This window comes from Phyllostomus hastatus, unplaced genomic scaffold (assembly GCF_019186645.2).
Source record: "Phyllostomus hastatus isolate PE091 unplaced genomic scaffold, TTU_PhHast_1.1 phas_contig_196, whole genome shotgun sequence".
Lineage (NCBI taxonomy): Eukaryota > Metazoa > Chordata > Mammalia > Chiroptera > Phyllostomidae > Phyllostomus > Phyllostomus hastatus.
Window position 1 is genome coordinate 41432011 of NW_025333709.1, and position 20712 is coordinate 41452722.

The following is a 20712-nucleotide window of genomic DNA, read 5'->3' on the forward strand; positions in this document are numbered from 1 at the left end:
GTGGTTGGGATTTCAAATTTAATTCCTCAGATTATTTTAGCTAGGCACAGTCTAAGTCCAGGGGTCTCTGTTTGTTGTTTACACAAGAGATTTCCAAATTCTGCAGCCGGCCAATCCACAGTTCTTTACTGGCATCCCAGAGCTGGCTCTGCTTCACCGTTCCTCGCCCTTTTGCCTGTAGCTCATGTAAATTCTTTAAGACTACCTCTTCCCCCCACCCTTCTCCCTAATAAATATATAAAAATTTTTGTACAACTCTGGGATGATAGACATGCTGTCTTTTCTACCTAGCCATGTTGCTGGTAGTTTAGACTCCATGGTCCAAGACAGGTCTTTTGGCTAGCATTTTTGGCTCAATCAAACCTTACTTTAAGGAGATTTTAGTCATGGAAGTTAACAATTTTGAGTTTAACAGTACTTATTGATAAATTTATTGTCTCTTCCCTTACAAGGTGCCATAGAGAAACAAAAGTCATAACACAAAAATATTCACAAACTTACTGCTTAAAAATTAGTCCATATTCAACATTACTCTCACAGCTTAACATGAGCATGGGCCCTAGTCCATCATCCTATTGGATCACCATCATTTGGAAGTCAGCCTCACACTGGTTGTCAGATATTACAAAACAAAACTAAGCAAAATACAGTGTTGATTGCAAAGTGAAAATAAAAATCTTATAAGAGATACATTGCTTCATAAGATTGACAGTGCTACTCAAAATGTCCTCAAATTTAAATACAAAGCCAATGATAAATGCAGAGTTAGACCTGTTAACTGGACAAGCTAAGAGAACCTTTAAATGTCAAAAGTTAATATCATCAGCGAGCAGGGAAATGCAAAACAAAACCGTAATGTGAACAAAATTTTAACTTAAATAAAAGTTAGATCCAATGTTGAAAATGGACCAAAAATTAAATGTACATGTCATCAAAGAGATTCATATGGCAAATAAGCACAGGAAACAATACCCAACACCATTAGCACTGGAAAATCAAAACTAAACTAAAATGTCACACCCATATACTTACCAGTATTGCAAAAATAATTTTTAATTGACTACACAAAGTGCCAGTAAGGAGGAGCAGCAACTGGGAATTTCATACATTATTAATTGGAATGCAAAACAGTATAGACATTCTGAAAAACAGGTTGGCTATTTCTTATGAAGTTTAACATACACTAAACATATGACCCAGCAATCCCATGCTTGGGCATTTGCTCAAAAGAAGTAAAAACATATATCTACACAAAGAATTGCATATAAATGTTTATAGTGGCTTTATTAATAACGGGCCCAAACTGGCAATATACTCATCAACTGGTGAATGAATAAGCAAATTTCAGTACATTCATACAGTGGAATACTTCTCAGCAATGAAACAAACAACAGAGACATGCAACAACACGGATGACTCTCAAAAGTATTATACTAAGTGAGGGAAGCCAGACATCAGAGGCTGTCTGCTGTGTGATTCCATCTATGCAACTACATAAAAGTAAATGGACAGAAGTCAGATCTGTGGTTGCTGGGATGAGGTGGGATGGGAGCGGGGAAAGGTACTGACTACAAAAGGCCATGAGGGAAGATTTTGCAGTGGTAAAGATAGTGTAGGTTTTGACTTTGATGGTGATCATGTGACTATATCTATTGGTTGAAACTCTTAGAACTGTGCTTCTTTAAAAGGGGTGACTTCTGGAGTAAATTATACCTCAATAAGCCTAATTTGAAAAATTAAGAATGTTGGAGAGAGAGAAACATAACCAAATGCAATGTGAATTTTGGTCAGTCTGGTTCAAAACAAAGAAGGTATAAAGAACATTAAGCAACAGTGGAAAATGAAAATATTGATTGATTATTTAATAATATTAGGGAATTGTAAAATTTTTGTAGACATTATAATGTTATTGTGTTTATGTAAAAGTATGTCCTTACTCTTTTATGTCCTTATTCTTAGGATATACAGATTAAAGGTATGGAGGGGTAAACTGTGATGTTTGTAAGTACTTTGAAATGGTTCAGTAAGAGAAAGGTATAATTAAAGCCAATATGACAAAATGCTAACAATTATTGAACCTGGTAGATGTGTAGGTGCCTATAAACACTATTCTTGCAGCTTCTCTGTATGTTTGCAATATTTCCCAGTAAAATGACGGGGCAAATAAATGTAACTGACCAAAGAGTTCATCCAACCAGCACTGCAAATAGCCAATTAGGCTGACATGGGGGTGCAGTGAAAGAAATCAGCACTTGTTGTATAGCAGTACCCAATGGAGAACAGGCAGCTTCTCCTGGAAAAATTGGACCTCTCTGACGGTTTACAGGCAAGGGGTGTTATAGAGCAAAAATAACAAGGCATCATGGGTAAGGGGTTTGGGATCCCTGGTCTTGATGATTGGTCAATAGCAACAAATCATTATTTCAGGTCTTGAAGTAAGGTTCGGGGTCCTCCAGTCTGGTTTCTCAAGGAGGTGACCAGAGGGTCGTTCAACTTCAGAGTTCAGGAGCTGAAACACACTTTAGGGTATAATGTTATTTTTAGCTTAACAAAACCCACACTTACGACCATCTTAGGACCTGGCCATTGTTTATGGCTTAGTTAATAAAAGTAAGGGGAAGGAATGAGGCTTATGGGCTTGTGTGAAGGAACTGAACTGAGCTTAGGGGCTACATGATAAATCAAAATCAGACTCGTATACTACATCAGGGCCCTCGGTGTCACAGACTCACATGAATAAAATTCCTTAAGTTCTCAAATATCTTGTACAACATTCTTCAAAAATCAAAAGTGAAAATGATAGTAAATTATTATCAGAGAATTTTGTCAGAAAAAAATTACACTCCAGAAATCAATTTACTCTGGAAATTAAAACAATTATAACCTAAAGTGTTGTAAAGTGAAATAAACTTATTTGTGTAAGTTTACATCTTTATCTTTTATCTTTTAATATAAAATTTATTTTTTTTTTACTGTTTACTGGCAAATGTTGGTTCATTTGTTGAGTACACTCACTTCAAGCAGCCTTTTACAAAATTACCCCCAGGCTGTAAGCTGTGCTGCAGTATGCAGGTAGGTGGCAGCAGCGTTCACAAAAAACAATTTTACTATTCAATGGTTGTTACTCCTAAAGTCTGCATTAAGTCCTTAATTTCAAAGTACTTTATAAATTGACTGGCTTCTACCTTTTCTAAGTTACCTCTGTGCCTACCATTTGGTTTTTAGGTGCAATTATATTCTATTACATATACATTATTTCTCTTAACAAGGACACAACAAATGCACTATTTGGGGGGTCTCCATTCTGTATTTCATAATTTACTTCTAGTCAGTGTAATTGACTAGAATGCAAATAAATCTGGACATTTAGCTTTTCAGCCTCTGCAGTAAAGAATGGCACACTAGAAAGGAGTGGAATGGATGTTAAGTATTAATCTACTTTATCCCCTAAAGGAGAACTAACGGATCTTAAACAAAGTGAAGGGGAAGAAAAATGTAGACCTAATCCTCGTATATATTGAGTTTAAAGTGGTTAAAGCATTTCATTATTGCTCTGCTCCCCAAACTATCTCCTCATCTAGAAATTCCAGCTTCTGTTAAAACTTCCATCATTCTGTTATTTATCTCTTTTAGAAATCTTATGAATCCTGTATCTATGTGGCATCCAAGAAATGTTTCTCGATAATATACTCATAAATGTTGCCCTGCACTACAAAAATAATGTAAACATATAACTAAAAACAAAACAAAAAACTATCATTCTAGTAACAACTCTTAGTACTGAAAATTATAAGGTTAGCAAATTAAATCACTCTGACAGAGTTACTAATATCACTTCTATAGCAGTGATTTCTCACCTTTAGTTTTGTCTCAAAAGACAAAATAGGAGTAACCAAAATTACTAGAGAAGACAGTATTTTTTGTGAAGTTTTCATTTAAAAGGGTCTTATTATAAAAGACCTGTGTGCCATGCTTGAATACATTGCTGATGCTCAAACAACATTTAGTGCTGGTCTGGCCAGGGTGGCTCAGTTTGTTGCGCATCATCCCGCAAAGTGAAAAGTCACCAGTTGGATTCCCAGTCAGCACACATGGCTGGGCTGCAGGTTCGTTCCCTGGATGGGGCAACCAATCTATGTTTTTGTCTTGCATCAAAGTTTCTCTCCCTCTATTTCTTCTTTCCTTCCCTTCTCTCTAAAAATAAATAAATAAAATATTTCAAAGAAATATTGATTATTGAATGAAAAAATGAAGCTCAAAATCAATGAGAATCCTTTAAAGTGTTTTAATCAGGGGAATGACTTGACAAGACCGCTTTTTAAATAAATCAGAGAAGAAAAAGAGTTTAGACTACTTAGAAGCCCATTGTTACTCTAGACAAGAAGTCATTTAGTCCATCCCCTCATTTCACAGGTGAGGAAGCTGTGATCCTAAAGAAGTTAAGTGGTTTGTTCAAGGTTTCAGAGCAAGTTAGTGGCAAAATTGGCTTTTCTCCCTACGCCCAAACACTTCTTTAAAAAATGACATTTCATAACCTACAAATTCATTATTCAACACCTAAACTTGAGATATCCATAAGAGGATTGCCAGTGTAATGTCACAGTGGTACAACAATATTGCAAATTTTCAGGTCTAACCACTTTCCAACCACTGATGATTCCTAACATCTTCCCTCCCTCCCTGCTTCTTCTCATTTCTCAGTTCTCAGTCCTCCTTTCACTTCCTCCCTGTGCTACACCGGCTTCCAGCTGCCAAGAGGTGGATTTCATCACTTACTCAAATCGGGAGTTTTCCTTTTGTCATTTAACTCATTTTTTTATTACATTGAAACTAAAACATAATGTGATTTTTATCTCAAAAAAGTTAAGTCGGACTTAAAGTTTATAATGTGAAAATTTGAGACATAGGAAGCAGGTCTCAATTTAATATAAAGGTAAGACATCTGACTGATGTGGTTCAGTGGACTGAGTGCTGGCCTGTGAAACAAAGGATCACTGGCTCCATTCCCAGTCAGGGCATATGCCTGGGTTGCAGGCCTGGTTCCCGATGGGGGATGCTCAAAAGGCAGCCACACATTGATGTTTCTCTCCCTTTCTTTCCTCTCTCTAAAAATAAATAAAATAAAATCTTTTAAAAAAAGAGAGTACACCTGAACACTTTTCTCTAGTTTACTAACTATTGGACTGTATTGTATACCTTACTTTGTAGACAATTTGGCTTCCCATATCTACTACTGCAGAGCCCATGGAAACCCCTAGTGGTGCAGAAAACCATGTGGTCTCTCCACTAGAAAAGGAGGATCAGACTGAAGGTTGCTGGCTTGTTTTGATTTCTGAGAATAGGCTGGTTTAATTGCAGAGAATGCTCAGACTCAGGCTACAAAATCATGAGTTTTTCTGAAATAGTGTGAAATAAGAAATGGTGTAACTTCTTAGGACCCCTGCAAAGTGAACCAGAAGTCCTCCCAATGTTCCCTTCTCCCATTATTCTTTTTGCAGTGTTGACCTAAATCCATTCTCTGAAGGACCATTTCCCACCTGGAACTGTTCATTGCATTTTGGCCCCAGTGTAGCTCTGTAAATCTTACCAGATAACTAACTGTAGGGACCCCATCTGTGTGTCAGAGCGTCAGTGATCCATAGCTCAGAAAGCATAAAAAAAAAAAGCTTGAAAATTCATAGCTTTCTCTGCCAAACATATTTTGTCAAACATCCACTGGTAACACTAGAATTCAAAATACTGACAAAAAAAGTGGGAAATCCCATGTTCCCATAACTGTGTTATGCTTAGTGGACCATCAAAATGGACATGGGATAAAGAGCATCATTTTTCTAAAAATTTAAACAGAGCTTGGTGGTCCTGAAAAACAACAGAATAGCCATAATAAAATTATTCTATGAATTAATTTTTAATGAAGTGGAGTTAATTCAAGTCATGCCTTCTGAGGATGACAATGGACAGCAATTGAAATAAAAAGAAAATAAACATGATCTGGATGTCTCTTCTAAAGCCCATTATCTCTAAATCAGTTCCTTTTCTCTTCTGGTGGTATTCATCTTCAGTTTATTTTGTTACTGTAATTCTAAGTACATGTAGTTAACTAGGGATTGCTTTCTCAAAGTTGGTCTATGCCTGTTTTCTCTTACCTCATAAAAAGTAAAGGAAAGAAAGTGTGTGTGTGTGTGTGTGTGTGTGTGTGTGTGTGTGTGTGTGCATGCGTGTCCTGTTGGTGGTTTAAAGTTGAGTTGGGACTTCCTCTTTGAACAGTTGCCTTTTCCCCTCACACAAGGGAGATCTCATTTTGTTTGAGACTGGATACAGTTGAAAACAAACCTCACGCCAAAAAGAGAGTATGATGGCTAAGAAGCCCCCGAAACCAGCCCCTCGCAGGATCTTCCAAGAAAGGTTAAAGATTACTGCTCTACCCCTATACTTTGAAGGTTTCTTATTAGTCAAGCGGTCAGAACACCAGGTAAGTCCACAGATGATAGTGTTGAACTAGAAGCTTCTGTATTAATATAACATTTATTTCATGGTGTTGTGATGTGGCAAGGGCCTCCTTGTTTCTGTTGGGATTAAACCTCCTTCCTGGAGCTCAGAAATAGTATTCCAACTTTGCATAATTTAAATACAAGGTATGGCTTAAACATATGTGTATATGTGTATTATACTGAATAATAATATGTTTTAATATTGCATTGCTAAGATTTAAAAAGTCAATAAACTAAATTTCTAAGCAATTCATTTACACATTGCAGAAGATTTTGGCTTAATAGATGAAATGTTTCCTGTATTTTCTCTGCAATTTACTACTGTGCTTTCATGATGACTTGTATCATTAAAATAAAACATTGTGATTGAAACTGAACCTTCTGTTCTTATTTTTAGTTGTGTGAAGGTTGTAAATAATGATCAAATTGTTTTTTAAAGTGTTAAACTATTGAAAAAAGTTGTGAAAATGACAAAAGTAATAATGTTTAACATTATGTATAATAATATGTTCTAACACCACTGTTTAAGATTCTGAGTTTAAAAGATAATAGTGTAATTGAAAAATTTCTAAAGGAAAAAAAATTATATTTAGGGTTCTTTGTGGGTGGTGTGTACTTGACGTAACATAAATACACTCTACAAGAAAATTCACAAAGCATCCTATGTTTTGAAAATGTAAGAATGAAAACTAATAGTTAACATCAGTGCTTTTAGAATCATATTTGTAGATAATTGAAATTAATGAGAGAAATAAACACAAAGTGCCTGTTACTAAAGAAAATTCACTGGCAGCTCAAATTTTATGGAGCTTTAATATTAACTGAAACTACAAAAAATTTAAATGTTTTGAGAAATGCCATAAGAATGCCTAATAATAATAAAAAATATTTTTCTTGTGGATTTATCATTACTTGGAGAAAATTATATATGTGAAAATATCTATAATAGCACATATTTCCTGCATTAATAATCAGGCCATTTACTATTTGAGAGTAAAGACATGGTCATTTTTACTCTGTTATGGGTGCTAAATGTGTATTTTTATATTTGTCAGTTACGTTGGAATATTTTTTGCTTGATCCTATATGCTTCAAAAGGGAATTCAGTTTTGTCACCATAGGTTAGCCACTTTGTTTGTTACACTTTGCCAGAAAAGAGGAGTTGGGAAAAGGGAATTTCTGATTTGTGATTTAAACTTTGTAATTCGTTGATTGTTTCTCAGAGTATTTATAAGTGTTTCTGATATCAGATTAATTCTTTTTTTATGTTTAAAGAAGGCATTCTATTGATATGGTTAGGAGAAAAAAACAAAGATTTTAGTAAAACATGACTTTACCTGATGGTTTTGCTACATGATCATATACAAGCTAATCAATCTCCTTGAGACTCAATTTCCTCAGTTATATAATGGAGAGACTGCAACTTGCCTCCCAAGGTACCATGGTAGAGATACACTACCATGGTATTTGTCTTTCACTGCTCAGTCCATTTACTCATTCATGCAGTGTCCATTGAGCACCTTTTATGCACCAAACATCACTCTCAGTTCTGGAGAATATGAATAAAACACAAAGAACCTTACCTTTAAGAGGCTAGGTTTAGTCAGGAGTGACGTCTCCCTTACCCAATTACTACTCTAACTTTTCTTAGAAAGTACGCTTTGAAATGGAAAGAATAAAGTATAGGCATAAGTATTTCTGATGAAATTAACTTGTATTTCCACTCAACTTTGCAACAAAGTACCTTTTACCTGTATGTCAGGGAGAATAGAGCAAGAGGACCACAATAATGTCTACAAATATGGTGGGTTTCAGGGATTAGAGAGATAACAGAAATAAAACACCTGGCTCACACCAAAGGTTAGATGCATTCTCTTCCCATTTTATTATTTATCATGTTCTTTCTTTTATTGTTGTTCATCCCATCCCCCTCCCCACTGCTCTCCACCACTCCCAACGACAATCCCCTCCTCATTGTCCTTGTCAATGGGTCATTTTTACATGCCCCCCTACTTTCCCCCGTTTTTATCCCCCTCTCTCCTCCCATCTGGTCACCGTCAGTTTGTTCTTTATTTCCAAGTCTCTGGTTCTTTTTTCTCCTTTGTTTGTTTTGTTGATTAGGTTCCACTTATAGGTGAGATCATATGGTATTTGTCTTCCACTGCCTGGCATATTTCACTTAGTATGTGTATCATATTCTTATTAACATACTAAAATCAGTTTTGAGTCCACACGTAATATTGTTCAAAGAAGAGCTATGATGATAGAGTGCTTAAAAATGAAAGCTATGAGAAAAAGTTAAAGAAAATGGTGGAATTTCTATGTAAGAGGCCTCAAAGTGTCAGGGAACCTTGAAAGGAAGCCAAGGGTGTTTAGAAGGTCATCTTTGGAGCTCATCAGCCAGAGACCTGGCAGGCTCTACAGAATGTTACGTGCAGTCTCTACATGAAAGAATTCAGAATATTTAAGCTACTGATTGTAAAACTGAGAAGCAACTTGGTATATAGGGAAATTAGATATTAAGAGGTGTGTTTTAGCTGTTTTTGTGAAAGGGTACATTTAGGAATTTAAGGGACTTTGACCTTGGTAAAATATGTCAATATACATTGTTTAAAATGCAATTCCAGAAGGTTAGTGGATCCCAGGTTAAGAACCCATTAAAAGTATATAATCTCCATGGAAGAAATAATATGGGAGGATTTACTTAAACCACAGCACTAGAATTCTGGATTAATCAGGAACATTTATTTGATAATAAAAGCTACTAAATGCCACAATGAGATACTAATGCCAACACAGTTCTTATAAATGGGGAAAATGCTCATTTTCTGGAACTGTTTCAAAATAAGAGAGAGTTTGGGCAGCATCTCACAGTTTCTTCAATGTGCTAAAATGTGTGCAATATGTCTTCTTATTAACCTGAACATAAGAATGTGGTTATCAGAATCGTATCAAAATAACATTTCTCTGACTAGTGCTCTAATTGCTACCAACTTATTCAGAAAAATTTCAGGGCAATCTCAGGTGTGTTCTCACACCTAGTCCTCTATGCCGTAATCTCTAATTTTTAAAAATAATCTATGCCTTGCAATGTTTTTGAGCACAGATCTATAAGACTATTAATTTATTTAAAAATTATATATTATACTTCTTTACTAATATTCCAAGCAAGTTACTAGAGATATGAAAAAACAATTAAGAAAAGTTAAATAAGTAAAGTGTAATTAGATTTGGTAAAAATTTCTTCCCCCATGGGGTTATCTTGCACACCCCTGGGATTTATGTGGCCCACTTTGGAGACCACAGTACAACATCCTTCCTTAAGCAAAGGCACTTTGCTTCCTCAGAAGAAAGAGAATGGGAGCTTTTTACGGGGACCTGGGACAGAGAGGAACTTAAGAGGATTCTGCATTGTACCCATTTTTACTAGTTACATCAATGAGAAAGACCCGTCGGGAAACAGAAGATATAAGTACCAGCCCAATTATGGAACTTGGGCAATTTCTTTAAATATTTTAATCTGTTTCCTCTTTTGTAAAACTGAATGGTTTGCTGTGATGATCAAATAGGCTATATAATAATGTGTGTATTTTCGTAAGGTGTTGACATATGACGCATGTCATGCTGGGCTCTTAATGTACTGTCACTCTGATCACTATGATAGCTCTTCTGGATAGAAACTATTTTATCCCCTTCCCAGATGAGTGAGTTGTGGCTCATAGATGTTATGGTCAAGGTTCCTCATCCATTTAAGAAGCCTCAAATGAGGCTTTTGTTGCAAATCACTTATGATCATGCCGCCTCTCAAACTAAAGTTCTAATTCCATTTGTGGATTCGCAAGGTTGGGGATGTTTAATCAATAAATTCTTTATCACGTTGCACTCAACAATAAGCTCAGTACTTTCAAACATTTGTTTAATTAAATAAAAATGAGATAGTAACCTTAAACTAAATACAAGGTCACATAATGATTATGAAGCTAGCAATAAATTCAAAAGTCCCATTTCAGTCCCTTTTCTTACTTCAGCAACTCAACACAAATGATTGGTAAAAAATAAGAAACTTTGTGGTAAATGTATTTCATTCAAAAATGTGTCCTTCAAAATTAGTTTTTAAAATATTTACATACCTCTGTAGATATAAATACATACCTAGATGTTGATCATTGAGAGTTATATTTATACATGACTCAGATTATACTGGTGTTCATTAGAGCTTATCAGAAACTAAATCAAGACTTGACCCACGGGTCTCTGCATATGAAATGTGAGTTTGATCTGTTCTTAGGTTTGTGGTTGCGGTTGGAGTTCACAGTACCTATTGTTATTTATAATCTTATTTTTCCTCCAGACTGCCTTTACTCTCAACTCAGTGCCTTTGTTCTTGCTTCTTCCTCCATTTAATAAATCTTCCTTAATTCTTTCTATGAATCTATAATTTCACTTACCAGTAAAACTCCCATTTTTCTCTGGCCAACTCTACCCAATTCATAGCATTCTGTCATGACTAAACACCTCTGTAGTTTTTCTTAGGAGCACAGATGGATATCTGCATGTATGTACAGAAGAAAATCAATAAACCTTGACTAGCTATTAGTGACTTTAATTTTTCTGTCAGGTGGGAGGTTAATACCAATAAAGGTAATTAAGAAGATGACCATACTGGCAGACTTTGACGTCAGGGTTTTCTCTGGCTTTCTGTTCCTCCAAGACTCAAAGAATCTTGAATTTGAACTTGATCTTAGATGCTATATGTCAGAACAACTACACAACCTGTCATTAAGTTCTCTAATCAATATGCCGATATTCTGATCCCTTCTCTGCTCTCCCTTACCCCCATCCTTGCTACAAAATACACCATCATCTTGACTTAACCCTTGCACTGAGAGGCTTACAATTACAGTAGGATGTGAAGGTCTTAAAAAGGGAAATGTGATTTTTTTAAAAAAGCTCTCAAGATCAATTTGAATTACTTTATTATGTAACTTAAGCCAAATCTGAGAAAGTTCAAGAGAATTTTTCAACAGTGACTGGACACTCGCACGATTTTTTTTATAGAAGATCTGCTTGATCTTAGAGACAATGTATATTAGCAAACTTCTAAAGTCATATTTCTCAATGCAGTTTTCTATCCCTTTATTTAAGACAATACGAAAGGCTGGTTTTATACAGAAATCACAATGGGTTTCATTTCTTTTACTTACAAAAATTCCTTTCCTAATACACAATCGCACTGAAAGAGCTCTATTTTATTTTATTTTTTATAAAGATTTTATTTACTTATTTTTTAGAGAGAAGGGAAGGGAGAGAGAAAGAGAGGGAGAGAAACATCAATGTGTGGTTGCTTCTTGCATGCCCCTCCACTGGGGGCCTGGCCTGCAACCCAGGCATGTGCCCTGACTGTGCATCAAACCAGCAACCCTTTGGCTCACAGGCCAAATACACTCAATACACTGAGCCACACCAGCCAGGGTGAAAGAGCTCTATTTTAGATTTTTACATGCCACATTGTCTGTCATGCACACATACAAATTGCCATGTGGTAAAAGTATGATATCGATAATGGAAACTAGAAAATAATAATGTGAATAAGGAGGCACTGCTATTTTTTTAATTCAATTTTATTTTGTATCAGTTTCAGGAGTATAGCTTAGTGGTTAGATAATCATATACTTTACAGAGTATCCCCCTAAATATAGTATTCCCCTAAATTTTTCCAGCACCCAAATGGCATCAAAGTTATTGCAATATTATTGACTGTATGTATTCCCTATGCTACACTTACATCCCCATGACTATTTTGTAACTACCAATTTGTACTTCTTAATCCCTTCACCTCTTTCACCCAGTCCCCCCAAACTCCCTCTCCTCTGGCAGCCATCAGATTTCTCTCTGTGTCTATGTGTCTGTTTCAGTTTTGTTCGTTTATTTATTTTGTTATTTAAATTCCACATATAAGTGAAATTATATGGTATTTGTCTTTCTCTGACTGACTCATTTCACTGAGCATAATACCCTCTAGGTCCCTCCATTCTTTTGCAAAAGGTAAGATTTCATGGCTAAGTAATATTCCATAGTATGTATGTACCACAGCTTTTTTATCTACTCATCTACTGATGGACATTTGGGTTGCTTCTATATCTTGGCTGTTGTAAATAATGCTGCAGGAAATGTAGGGGTATATGTATTGTTTCAAATTAGGGTTTTGGGTTTCTTCAGATAAATTCTCAGAAGTGAAATCAATGGATGGAAGATCCATTTTTAATGTTTTGAGAAAACTTCATACTGTTTTCTATAATGGCTACACCAATATAGCAATGCATTTTTTTTAGTGGCCAACATATGTCATTAAATATTAAGATACAGGAATCATATAAATGAAGACCAATTAGCCACTATTATTGTTAAGAAAATCTATGTGAGGCTTAGCTTTAAGTCCAAAACTATGCTAACACCTTATCTTACATTTAGGTAGTCCTGAGCTACCTTGAGTCACTAACTCAGTTTAAGAGGCATAAGCCTGCCCCTCTTGGAGGCCATTTGCTACAGGGCAGAGAATACAACTGAACACCCACTCTTTCCTGGTAGGCTGAGCTGAGAGAAGACAGGATGGGACTAAGTTGAGCATACTGTCCCCCACACCAAAAAAACTCACCTATTATGCAGTCCTACTCTGGCAGCTCTGTGGAGGACAGGTTGGAGGCCACAGGAGGTGGCAGAAAGACCAGGTAAAAGACAATTGTATCGCTAATAGCACTGCATCCTACATGAAAAAAAAAAAAGAGAAGAGAAGAGAAGAGAAGAGAAGAGAAGAGAAGACTTCTGATGGAGCTGAAATTAAGTTTTTTTTTTACTTTATGAAACTGCTTGACTCTGAGATGTGTCAGGTACATATTGGGTATCTGGATTTCAGACAAGAAGAAAAATCTCTTTGCCTGGTTTTATAACTGTTTCTTTGCAGACCATATATTGGCTGCTCCTTTAAACTTATGCCCTTTGGAATTGTTCTTTCCTATGATAACTTGTTTGTGGTGAGGAGGCATCAGCATGTTCATTACAATTACCTGAGAGCCAGCTCTCAATGAGGAGATAGGATGGGGTGGAAAGATCACACAGCTTGGACAAAGAAACCTTGCTCCAAGTTCCAACTTTGCTCTTAAGGTGGATTGCTACAGTAATTCTACCAATTTGTTCAAGTCTCAATATACGCACACCCTTTTGAAATAGGACTTTTCTGCTCCTTCCATGAAGAGGTTGGATTTTGTTTTCTACCACTTGAATGTGGCCTGGGTCATGCTTTGGTAAACATGACAAATGCAGAGGATTAGAAAGTATTCACCCATTGGGCTTTGCTCTCTCTTGCTCCTGGGGATCCTTCTGCCAGCATGTGAACAAATCTAGGCTAGCTGGAGAATGAAACTGCGTGGAGGGAGACTCCAGTTGTCTCAGTGGGGTGTCTCCCAATGCCATCAGCCATTTTCTGATTCTCTAGATGTTCAATTTCAAAACTAATTACTTATTCAGATTTAGTGCAGAATCTACAGCTTAATTAAGGGCTCAGTCCCACAAGACTGTCCTGCACCAACTTCAGTTACCAGTAGCATGTCCCTGGCCTCTCACACTTCTAACTGGCTATAAATCAGGGGTTCCCCATGACTTCCTCCTAAGATCTGATCATTTGTTAGAATGGTTCACAAAACTCAAGAATACACTTTCCTTACATTTACTGGTAAGGGATACAAATTAAAAGTCAGATCAAGTGGTACAAGAGGCCTGTCCAGAAGGTATCCAGCCATGTAATATGAGAAATAGAGATATTTAATGAAAAAGATATAATATACAAGAAACATTGGACATAGGGCAATGACACCTCAGTCCTGTTCAAAGTAGGAACCTTGGGACCTCACACAAGTCTCCTAATTGCCATCAGCTGCCCTGTCCTATTTTCCTGAATCTTATCGACGGTCTGAAATCTCTTCTCTTTCAAAGGTGATTCTAGTTTTGGGAAAAGCCAGAAGTTTCATGGTGCCAAATCTGGACTATAGAGGGGCTGGGTCACCTAGGTGATTTGATGTTCCATCAAAAAACTCTGCATGAGGCGTGATGCATGAGCCATGATGCATAAGCAAGGACAATGTCATGATGAAGCTGCCAATCATCATTTGCCCATAGGTGTGGCCTTCTGAATCATCCGAATAGTTTCCACTGAGGAATGTTCAAACTTAATGAAAAATCTGATGCATATTCATTTCTCTACTTGATCAGTCATTTTGAATGCAATAGCCACACAGTATACATGCTCACTCAGCAGCATCTACCACCCTGCTGACTAGTACAATGAAGTCATCATTGTTCAAGCATGTGCATTTCAGTCCATTCTCCTTGGCTGCCATTTTACACCAATGCCATGCAAAGCATTCTTGTTATATTAACAATACTGGACTTTTTCTGGACAGACCTTGTATAAAGCAAAGTCTAGAAAAGTCCCAAGCACAAGTGAATACTCTATCTCTGTGGAGCTGTGGCATGTGCATGTGTTCACTAATTAAGAAGCTCATCAAATGTCATTGTTCAAGAGTTTTGAGAAAGCTTAATCTCCAGACCCATTCACCCGCCACTCTTTAGACATCAGTGAGCAGGGCTGAAGGTTCCAACCCTCTCATCATGTGTTCTTTTAGGGACTAGACCGATCCCGAAGCTCTCCATGGGTTTCATCTTAAGTAACCTTACTGATATAAACTCGGGTATGATGTAAAGGGGCTCATTATGAGTAACAAAAACATCCTGCCACTTGGGGTTTAGCATCTCTATGTCAGGAACTAGAGGACAAAGATCAAATCTATTCTGATTGTACCACTCTGCGTTATTCATTCTGTATTCTCAGCTAAGACCCCAGGCAAGTAAGGGTGGCCATCCTAGACCATGCAGTCACAATCAAGCATCACCATTTAAAGAATCATCAGCTAGTCACAGAATGATAAAAAGTAGAAAACATTCACTGTTTTAGTCCACCAAGTTTTAGGGTAGCTTGTTATACAACAAAAGCTGACTAACATAGCACCGTATCAGCTATGAAGACAAAGAGAGAAAATAGTTCTACTAAGAATATGAGAAAGATGGTTGTTGTAATTCAGAATGAATTCAATCCTGAGCTTCCTGGGAGCCAAGGCAAATAAAAACAATGGGTTATAGAGTTCCCATTATCTGAGAAAATAAGTATATAAATTCTGAAGAGGTGACAAACATTTTGCTGGTCAAAATAGGGATAAATTATGTGTCAATATTAAAGAGACACAAAATACCATAATACATAAAAGTGTCTTCACATTTATAAGCAAATGAAAAAATTTTCTTCATGTGATTTTTTTACCTTAATCCTCAATATAAATTCAGCTAACCTAATATGTTACAAAAAAATCAGTTTATTAAACCCTAAAGGAAGGAATGATCAACACATCCATGAAACTGACTAGAAAATTTTTAAACATACTTTTGGAAAGAGCTGGGTATGAAGATTAGTCCTTAGATGTGGAAAGATCTTTAAATCCCCTTGCTGTTCTTTTATAATACAAACAATCTTCATAGACTGTAAGTTACCTTTGTTTAAATAAATTCTCACTTGAGTGAAATGAAAGTCTGACTAGTTTATTTACATTTTTAAATGTAAAAAGTTATATATCTATAGAACCTGTAACAATGTGACTATATTAATGAAATGTTTACCACATGAATGAAATTGGACTTCAAAGTTCAGCTCTGATGGTGTTGTTATTTTTATTATTATTGATCATTTGCATTTCCTTGATCTATATAAACATGTACTATTTATTGAGCCCGAACTATGAGTAATTTATTATGCTATGTGCTTTACATGTATTAATTTATTCAGTCCTTTCCCCTGTCCTCAAAGCAGACATTAAATGCTTGTCCTGTCCTCTCCTGGTCCCTTAAATGATCCCTCTTCCATTGCAACTGCATAAAAATCAAATGTCCTAAACCAATGAGGAGAGCTTTGGTAAATGACCTATTTCAACACAGGTCAAATTGCATTTTTACCTCACAACTTACACTAAAATAAATTTTTGAAGGACTTAAGTTTCAAATGTAAAATTAAGCCATAAAAATTAGGTGATTTATCTCAAGATAAAGAAGAATCTTATGTCTCATAGCAATTAAGAAAGTCACAAAGTAAAATATCAACAAGATAACTATTACACTGATGCTTATGGTTTCTTTTCCACAGGAATATAAACATTATTGGACAGAGTTGAGAGGAACCACACTTTTCTTTTATAACGACAAAAAAAGTACAATAGTAAGTAGTTAAACATGTTTACCTAACTCAATTTTTTCCTAATATATACTTGTCATATAGTTTATTATTATTTTGGGATTTTCTGTGTTGTAAGAGTTAAAATGTTCTAGTAGATCCAATTCAAATATGAATATTTATATCTGTGATGGTATCAATTATAGGACCCATAGTAATAAAAATTTCTGTGCAACTCAGAAGAAGGTATTATCTCATATTTTATTTTATTTTTGTAAATTCAATATTATTGTTTATACTTTTACAGTAGTCCTGGCTTTCCCTCCTTTGCTGCCCTCCACCCAGCAGCCCCACTCCCTCAGGCAATCCCCCCGCAATTGTGCATGTCCATGAGTAATGAGTAAAAGTTCTCTGACTACTCCATTTCTTATACTGTACTTTACATCCCCATGGCTATTCTGTAACTACCTGTTGGTACTTCTTAACTCCTTCACCACTTCACCCATTCCTCCACACCTCCCTCCCATTTAGCAACCATCAAAACAATTTCTGTATCCATAATTCTGCCTCTGTTCTTCTTGTTTGCTTAGTTTAATTTTTGATTCAATTGTTGGTAGATATGTATTTTTTGCCATTTTACTGTTCATAGCTTTGACCTTCTTTTTCTTAAATAAGGCCTTTTAACATTTCACATAATAATGGTTTGGTGATGATGAACTCCATTAATTTTTTCTTGTCTGGGAAGCACTTTATTTGCCCTTTGATTCTAAATGACAGCTTTGCTGGGGAGAGAAATCTTGGCTGTAGGTCCCTGCTTCCCATGACTTTGAATATTTCTTGCCAATCCCTTCTAGCCTGCAATTTTCTCTTGAGAAATCAGTTGATAGTCTTATGGGAACTCCCTTTTGGTAACTAACTTCTTTTCTCTTGCTGCTTGTAAGATTCCCTCTTTATCTTTAACCTTTCACATTTTAATTATGATGTGTCTTAGAGTAGGTGTCTTTGCATCCAGCTTGTTTGGGACTTTGGTGCTTCCTGGACTAGCAAGTCTATATCCTTCACCAAATTAGGGAAGCTTTCTTTCATTATTTTTTCAAATAGATTTGCTGTTTTTTGCTCTTTCTCCTCTCCTTCTGGCACCCCTATGATGTGAATGTTGGACCTCTTGAAGTTGTCCCAGAGGCTGTTAATACAGTCTTCACTTTTTTGGATTCTTCTTTCTTTCTTCTTGTTCTGATTGTTTTTTGCTTCCTTATGTTCCAAATCATTGATTTCATTCTCAGCACTCAACTGTTGTTTCCCTGTAAATTGTTCTTTATTTCAATTAGCGTATCCTTTGTTTCTGACTGGATCTTTTTTATGCTGCTCACTACATTCCTTGAGTGTCCCTATAACCAGTATTTTGAAGTCTGCATCTGATAGATTGCTTATCTCTGTTTTGTTTAGCTCTTTTTCTGGTGTTTTGAGCTGTTCTTTCATTTGGACCACATTTCTTTGTTTCCTTATTTTGGCAGCCTCCCTGTGTTTGTTTCTATGTATTAGGTAGAGCCGCTTTGACTCCATTGTCTTAGTAGTGTAGTCTAATGTAGTAGGTGTCCTGTGGGGTCCAGTGGCACAGCCTCTCCTATCTCCAAGCTGGGTAGTTGAGGTCCGCCCTTTGTGTGGACTGGATATACCCTTTTCTTGCAGTTGAGCTTTGGTTGCTGTTGGCAGATCATGGGTAGGATTTACCCAGGCCAGCCAGCTGCAAAGACTGGTTGTGACCACTGACCACCAACCTCTGCCCTCCACGGGGGATCAGCTGTGTGGTGGCATTGGTGCTCTGATGTGGTCTGTAGCTATCTACTGGTCCTGGGGATTCCTGGGTGAAGCACACCAAGGTCAGTCCTCATTTGTGTTTTCCCCAGGGCCACCCTGTCTGAGCTGAAAAACAATCTGGCTGCTACTTGTCCTGGGCCTGGAGATTCCCAGGCAAAGCCAACCTGTAAATCCAGACTGGCTGCTACTGGTGCTAGACCTGGGGCTCACTGAAGCCAGATGTTGCTTGTTTGAAAGGATTTAGGAAGTTATGAAGCATGAGCAAAGACCAGACATTCATGTGGAAAAGCAGCTTGTGGTGGGGGGGCCCTGTAAGTTGGGTGTGGCAGAGTCTCAGGGTATCTCTAAGGCAGGTCAAACAGTGTTAGCCAGTTGAGGGTGTCTCAGATATGACAGCAGCTTTCTGGATTGTGTGGGGAGGGTTTAGAAAAGGGACAATGGCCTCTACTTGGCTTGATGCCAGGCACTTCATTTTCTCCCTGTATGCCACTGATGCCTTTCAAGGTGCTACCCTGGTGCTGGATCTCAGAAGGAGTGAGTCTGAGTAGGTGAGTCTGTGTGTGGGTTTTTAAAAAGGAACTGCTTGGGGCCCCAGAAGTTTCTTCTACTGACTCAATCCCCACTGGTTTTTGAAACCAGAAGTTGTGGGAACTTAACTTTCTGGTACTGGAACCCTGGGAAGGGGGACCTAGTGTGGGGATGGGACTCCTCTCTCTTGAGATACCCCTCTTGAATTTTTTATCCACCATGGGTGGATGTGGGACCAGTCTGTTCTGAGTCTGTGCCCCTCCTACCAGTCTGGATGGATGTGGTTTCTTTAATTCCATAGTGGTCAGACTTTCATTCAGCTTGATTTGTGATGGTTGGGAGTGATGGTTGTTCTATATTTTAGTTGTAATTTTGATGTGGTTGTGTTGAGAGGTGAGCCATGTCTTCTTATACTGCCATCTTGACTGGCAGTAAATTATATATCATATTTTAAACTTTGCATTCTTTTCTTTCTGATCCTGATACTAAAAACTTGGTTAAAAGTGAAAATTTTAGCATACATTTGAACACAATTGCCTAGTGATACCCTTAATTTCTCCCCTTTATATCTTTCTGTCACATACAGTTACAATCTGCAAGGAGCTAGATGATCCCCAAAGCCTCATAACATAAAATGTTGCCATTTATTTTTTCTGGATAGACAAAAACATACCCCATATCAAACAGGACTACTAAGAGCTCAAGTATGAGAAAACAATGAAGAGATTCTGGTATTTATTAATATCAGTTTCAAGTAATTGTTTTCAATTTTTTTCACACACATAGAAATGAAATGTGTTGTGTATTTCATCTTTCCCCACAAATAAAATGCTGTATTTTAGTGTCAAATGCTTGCTTACCTTAAAATGCCAAGCTTATAAGTGACTTTATGATCCAGTAACTTGTTTAAATAAAAACATTTTGGACCATGGATATAGTAGCCCAACACTCCTTAGAACATCATTATCACAGATCCAGATCTTATAAAAGAAACAGAAAAAGAGCCTGTATTCCACTTGTAGGCATTTCAGCACTGTTCGTGGTAGACTAAACAGAAGTTTTTGATTTGATTTTATTTTGAAGATTTTATTTATTTATTTTTAGAGAGAGGGGGAGAGAGGGAGAACGAGAGGAAGAGAAACATTCATATGTGAGATATACATCAACTAGTTGCCTCTCACACACGCCCCAGCTGGGGATCTGGACCAGAAACCAGGCATGTGCCCTGACCAGAAATTGAACCGGCAACCCTTTGGTTCACAGGTTGGAGCTCAATCCATCAAGCCACACCAGCCAGGGCTAATCAGAAGTAATGAGTTTTAACATAACTAATTTCTCTGTTGTGCCTTCTAACTCCCCATTGATGTCAGTAAGAGTTTGAAGAACTCGGTAACCCTGTATAATATACATTGTGAGAGAGTTAATAGTTATCCCTCATTGCAAGAGGCAGTACAGCTTAGTGCTTGAGAGCCTGGTTTTCAGGTAGACTATATGGGTTTTTATCCTGGTCCTGGCACTGTCCTTTCTGCCAGCTTGGTATCTGGGCTACTCACCTAACCTCTCTGTATCTGTGTATCAGGTAGGAGACTGGTAGAAAACAACTGG

The 20712-nt window shown here is 36.9% G+C and overlaps 1 protein-coding gene across 1 annotated transcript in view; it reads left to right on the plus strand.

The window, feature by feature from the left end:
- Nucleotides 1-6278: 6278 nt before the first annotated feature.
- STAP1 (signal transducing adaptor family member 1) overlaps nt 6279-20712 on the plus strand; it is a 39087-nt gene continuing 24653 nt past the window's right edge. The window contains exons 1-2 of the mRNA XM_045834151.1: nt 6279-6472; nt 16735-16806. Coding sequence (XP_045690107.1) covers nt 6353-6472; nt 16735-16806 — 192 coding nt within the window. The 5' untranslated portion in view covers nt 6279-6352. The remainder of the gene's footprint in view (nt 6473-16734; nt 16807-20712) is intronic.